The sequence below is a fragment of the Arachis duranensis genome, chromosome 6 (genome assembly GCF_000817695.3).
Source record: "Arachis duranensis cultivar V14167 chromosome 6, aradu.V14167.gnm2.J7QH, whole genome shotgun sequence".
Classification (NCBI taxonomy): Eukaryota; Viridiplantae; Streptophyta; class Magnoliopsida; order Fabales; family Fabaceae; genus Arachis; species Arachis duranensis.
Genome location: NC_029777.3, coordinates 104730312 through 104736749, shown reverse-complemented (window position 1 = coordinate 104736749; position 6438 = coordinate 104730312). Strand labels below are relative to the sequence as shown.

The 6438-nt window shown below is 32.9% G+C and overlaps 1 protein-coding gene across 1 annotated transcript; it reads right to left on the bottom strand.

Annotated features, from left to right (window-relative positions):
• Window positions 1–2762: 2762 nt before the first annotated feature.
• LOC107495398 (pentatricopeptide repeat-containing protein At5g08510-like) lies at window positions 2763–5420 on the bottom strand. Its single transcript, XM_016116548.3, has one exon. It carries the CDS (start codon window positions 5365–5367, stop codon window positions 2851–2853), a length of 2517 nt encoding a protein of 838 aa, XP_015972034.1. The 5' UTR covers window positions 5368–5420; the 3' UTR covers window positions 2763–2850.
• Between the last annotated feature and the right edge of the window lie 1018 nt (window positions 5421–6438).

Below are 6438 nucleotides of genomic sequence, written 5' to 3'. Positions count from 1 at the left end.
GCAAGAGAGAAAGTGAGAATACTACTAGAAAGATTTTTTAGGGTCAAGATAAGCTCGTGGTTTGAGAAACAGGAACTAAACCGTGGTTAAGATTCTTCAAGAATAAATTTATTCTTATAACCTATAAATATATAGGAGGAACTCAGAAGAGTTAAGAGACTTTAATCAACAACACTAGATCTTTATATAAACTCAAAATTTTTCAGTCTTAGTGATGCAAAGAAAAAACATGGAGTATTAATGCAAGTGCATATGAGTATCAGGAATCCATTTTTATTTTTTTTTGTTTTTCTCTGTTTAATCCATTTTCTTTCATTTTTTTACTTTTTCGATGTTATTATATTCTTTTTAAAACTTAAGTTTTACGCTTTTATTATCTAAACTTTTTCTTTATTTATCTATTTTTTTTATTCGTTATAAATTTGCCACCGGTATTTCGATATAATTTGCTTTGACATTATTATAGGGAGACTCGAATCTGCTACCTCTTAGATGAGTATGAAAAGACTATGTCATTTAAATTATAATTTGTTGGCCAAATAGATATAAATTAATTTGTAACATTGTGTGACTTTAATTTAGTTCTAAAAAATTAACTCTTCAAAAAACAGTGAAAAGGGTCCAAACTTGTAAAAATGATTCCCATTACAATTTTAAGTAATGTAATACTTTTAATATATTTTTGCACTTAAAAATACCATAACTTAAAATATGCATATGACTTTTAATTTTTCACCCATTAATCAATTAATGCTCTTGCAATATATAACTATAAACAAATATATCTTGAAATATGCTGAATTGTTAATCGACTAATGCTCTTATTAGACTAATGACAAATATATCAATCAATTTATATAACTTATATAACACATTCACTATTCATTTTTAAGTAAGAAAATTAATAAACTAGACATGTCAACATTAGATTGGTTACTATTTGGTCCCTGTTCAGAGGAACCAATAATGCACAATTTTATTCCCCTGTCCCTCTTAAGCGTTTACCAATAAAAGCAAGCAATCGAATTTGAGCCCTTCACTTTTCATATTTAATGTTCTCTTTTTTCTTTTCCTTTTTATTTTGTTACATCTCATAAGCCGGCAATTTTACCTAATCACATTCTATGTATAATAATCTAAGGTACAAAAAGGCAATTCAATCATCCAAAATTTAAAGCGTGTATAAAGGTGATTATTGGCTTTTGAAACTCTCTCAAATCCCTTATACTACATGTTTTCAAAATTGAAATGGTTTAGCATGAGCGAAAAAATCTTAGGCGTGACCAAATATAGGTTTCAACACTTTATTAACGTGCACGTTTTACTCAAATACATATTAATCATGGGGTTATGACTTATGACTTATAAATTATGAAATAGAATTATGGAGAATCAACTTTAGTTGGCTAACATTAAAAAGAATTTAAGATTTATAATTTAAGATATAGGATTAAAGATTTATGATTTAAAATTTAAGATAAATAAAATAATTTTAAAAAAATTGACTAATATCAATTAAAAAAATTAGTTACCTAATATTATCTATTGAAATTGTTTATACTCGCGTTTAGGGGTGTCCATAAATCGAATCTGATCCGCATGTCTGTGGTATTTATCCGAATTCGATCCAAAAATTGCAGATAGCAATCCGATCCGCAAGGTTATCGGATCGGATTGTAGATTTCATGTAGGTATTCGCATATCCACGGATCCGCAAAAATAAATAAATAAATAAGTAAATATTTTTTTACATTTTATTTCAACTAATAATTATTATATATGTTGTATTATTTTATTTTTATTATTTAAGAAAAGTATGTTTAATAATATTTTAAGAGTAAACATGTTTAAAAGAATAGAAAAATAGTATTTTATTGATTTTTTAAAATAAAAATAAGCTTTTTAAAGTATTTATATATTTTGCGGATATATTCAAGATCTGCTACGGATCGGATTGGATTGGATCTAAACTAAAAAATTACGGATATTAGATTCGATCCGATAATTTTAGTGCGGATTGGATCGAGATTTTGACTATATCCAATTCAATCTGCGTTTACCCTACTAGCGTCTCGAGTGAAACTTTAATTCATTCTCTTTCTTTGAAATCTTTCAAAATCTGAAAATTCAATGTCAATATAGATAAAAACAAAAGAATAATATAAGTTGTAGTTAAAAAAAAATTAAAAGAGCCAGAGTCTTTTGATTTAGAAAATGAAGAGAGAAGGAACCATTGGTAAATTTTTATTATTATTATTATTTAGATTTTGTTAACTTGTGCCTTAAGGACACAAATTAAGTATATCATAAAAGAAAATGTTTTGTAAAAATTATTATAAAATTTAATATTTTTACGTTTTTAAAGTATTGAATACATTAAAAATATTAAAATGTTTTTATTATTATACTTTAAAATGGTGCCCTTAGACACAAGTTAGTTAAATCCTTATTATTTTTATATCATGTGTGCACATTAATTGAAGGATTTTTTACGTATATAAATTAAAAAAAAATCAATATTCCATTATTCTTCTAAACGAAAATCAAAATACACAAAACAAAGGTGTTGGTCGTTGGAGCAAGATTTGCATAGCAAACAAGCCACTTTACATTATTTATTATGATCACTTGATATTTAATAAAGTCGTCTTAAACCATCTAACCAGAGCATATACAATCAAAGGATTCAAATATCTATGTGCATCTTTCCACAGCACTAGAAATGAGTTCTAAGAAAAGATAAGTCAACTTTGCACTCTTAATCAATTGAGGAATAAACAATAAGTTCTGATATATATGCAAGAATATTCTATACAGTTACCCTGACAAATTTTGAACTATTTTACCATGTTATAAATGATGATTATGCTTTGTTCTAATAAAATTAGTCAAATTATCCAAAGTATAATATATCTCAGATGATCTTATGTGACTTTTATCACCAGCAAGAAACACATGAACCCCGTCTACATCTTCTATCCAACTGCACCCTGGATTCTTCTGCATTCCCTTCTGTTTCAGCAATTGTCTAATTTGAGCAAGATCATGCCACCTACCAACAGAAGCATATAAATTTGCTAACAATACATAGTTTCCAGTGTTATGAGGCTCCAATTCTATGAGCTTCTTTGCTGCAATTTCTCCTAATTCAACCTCACCATGAATATAACAACCTCCAAGTAGAGCACTCCATGTCACTGAATCAGCTTCCATTGGCATGTTCTTCACAAGCTCGTACGCTCTCTTGAGCTCACCAGCACGGCTCAATAGATCAACCATACAAGTATAGTGCTTCAGTGTGGGAGTCACATTGTAAGTATCCATTAATAGAAAGCATTCATGCCCAATTTCGACCGATCCAACATGAACACATAATGAAAGAACTGATAGGAAAGTCACATCGTCCGGTCTAACCTTTCTCACCAACATCTGGCGAAACAGAGCGATTCCTTTTTCCCAGTCTCCATGCATCGCATATGCTGTTAACATGGCGTTGTGAGACACCAAATTAGGGAGTGATATCCTATTGTAAACAACATAGCAGTACCTAAATCCGCCACATTTCGCATACATGTCTACAAGGGCAGCTCCAATGTAAACATTAGTATCATACCCTGCTCTTATGGAATATGCATGAACCTGTTTTCCCCTTTCCATTGTGGACAATTTAGAGCATGCTGCAAGAACTATTCCAATTGTGTATATGTCAGGCCTTAAATTCAAACTCTGCATTTCGATAAACAATTTTATCGCCAAATTGTAAAGTTTATTTTCCACGTAACCTGCTATAATACCATTCCATGTATACACATTTGGCTCGAAACCATCGTCTTTCATTCTCAGAAGAAGCTCTCCAATCACTCTAATTCTATTACAGCGTGCATAGCCGGAGATTAAAGCGTTCCAGGTTGCTAAATCTCTCTCACTCACTTCAGAAAATGCCGTTTGCGCAGCCACAATTTCATTGCATTTACAGTACATTTCCACCAAAGCTCCACCAACAAAACTATTGGAGTGCAAACCTCTAACAATCGCATGGCTATGTATCACTTCCCCTGTTTCTATACAAGCCATATCAGCACAGCCATTAATCAAACTTCCAATAGTGAAAGAATCGGGTTCAATTCCTTCATTCAGCGAATCTTGAAACAAGATAAAGGCTTCTTCAAGCATAAAATTGTCAACATACCCTGAAATCATAGAATTCCATGAAATTCTTTCCATTTCTACACCTTCTTCCCTCATTTGATCAAACAACTTCCTAGCCTTCAAGACTTTACCATTTTCAGAGTACCCAGCTATCATTGTATTGTAAGAAGCTGCACACTTTCCTGAAAATTTCGAAAACACTCTAAATGCACTTCCCATGTGGCAGCACCTTCTATACATGTCCATTAATCCATTCACAACAAAACTATTCAAGAAGATCTCATGCCTCATGATATATCCATGGAGTTCCTTGCCAAATCTAATCCGTTGTAGCCTCGCGCAAGCTGGAAGAACAGTAGCCAGTGTTTGCGCATTCGGTTTCATACCACTTCCCAGCATCTTGGACAGTACCTCAATTGCCTCAATATCATAACCGTTCCGTGAAAATCCTCCAATTACTGCACTCCAAGAAACAAGATTGGGCGTTAAGCCACTCTTTGACATGTTCTTCAAAAGATCAAATGCCTCATTTACCATTCCATTGGCAGCACATGCATTTATCATAGAATTCCACGAGACGCAATCCTTCTCAGGCATTTCTTCTAGAACCTTCTTCGCATCTTCTAAGCTCCCACACTTACCATACATATCAATCAACGCATTGCAAACGTAAACATTCGCGACAAATCCTTGTTTCACAAGCATGCCATGCAGCTGAATTCCCAGCTCCAATTCTCCAAGACCACAACAAATGTTCAGAACCACAGGGAACACGAAGAAATCGAGTGGCGTGCATGTCGGTTCACGTATCAACTCCTCTGACAATTGATAAGCCTCCTCAAGAAGCCCCAGGTCAACGTGAACACGCAGGATTGCGGTCCAAGCGTGCGAGTTTCTAAGCGGCATTGTGTCGAACAGTTGGCATGCATCGTCCAAAGAGCCGTTGCGCGCGTACATTTGTAGGAGCTTGGTTTGTACGAAGCCATGGCCGCAGAACCCGGACTTGAGAGAGTGAGCGTGGAGCTGTTTTCCAAAAGTGAGGGAGGCGCAAGAATCGAGAACGGAGGCGTAGGTGGTGGTGGTGGGAGGGTTTTTAAGAAGTGTGTTGTGGTGAGTGGGGTTTGAGGGTTTTAGAGATGAGTTAGTTAGGTTGTTAGTTGAATGTTTTGGTGGGTTTGTTGGTGTGAGAATGATGGGTTCTAAAAGCAGGGTTTGCATGTTATCATATATGAAGGGTCACTGCATCCATGCATGGATACAAGATTCTCAAATCCTTTTATCATCTCATACTTTAGTAGTTTTTGGAACAGTAATACAACAAAATTCCAATAGGTCTAAATTTTTTTTTCCTTTTAAATTTAAACAACTTCAAGTACTTGCAGAAAATTAAGAAAATATTGTATCAACAAAAAAAAAAAAGTGTGTTGAGATGGCATAATATAAAAAAAAGGTGAAAATTCATTGTACTCAACTTTATGTGAAGTTGATAGTTGAAAGTCATTAGATAAAAATTTAGTCAAATCAGTCAAATCATTTAACGGATCTCAGCTGTCAACTTATAGTAAAATTAACTGCACCTGAGTTTCTATTATAAAAAAAATATAGACACTGAAAATTCGTTAGGAGCGAAAAGTAATTTTGCTGGACAAAAAAAAGTTTAGCTTCGAATAAAAATTTGTTAATTCTGTTATTATTGACTTTTTTTTCATCCCACTAATTAGGGGTGCTTAGATTTAAACCGATCCAAATTAAACCACTCATCTAATTCAATCTAAATCGAAAACTAATTAAAACTGCACTAATTCGGATTTGATTAGATTCTATTTTTTGCAAATCGTTGGATCGGATTAGATTTCGAATCTACTTTTCATAATCGATCCAATTCAATCCAAACTGCACAATGTGCTATAATATTTTAATTTTATTTACAAGTATACTTATAACATGTTCAATTTGTTATACATTTTTATATTATTAATGTATTATTATTTATTAATAAATATTTTATGTTCAAAATATTATTTATTTATTTTAGATTAAATCCCTATAGTGGTCTCCGAGATTCGTTTCGTGCACATATTTAGCCCATGAAATTCTAATTGCACTATTCTGGTCTTCAAGATTGCGCTTCGGGCTAGATACTGGCCCTTCACTCGAATTTTGGCGTGAGTCAGTAACTGACTTGCTGATGTGGCACAGCCACAGCCACCTAGGATCTACATAACGGATAGATAAAGCATAGATAGTGTTTTGCAATTCCCTAATTTAGTCCCTGTCCCCTTTATAAAC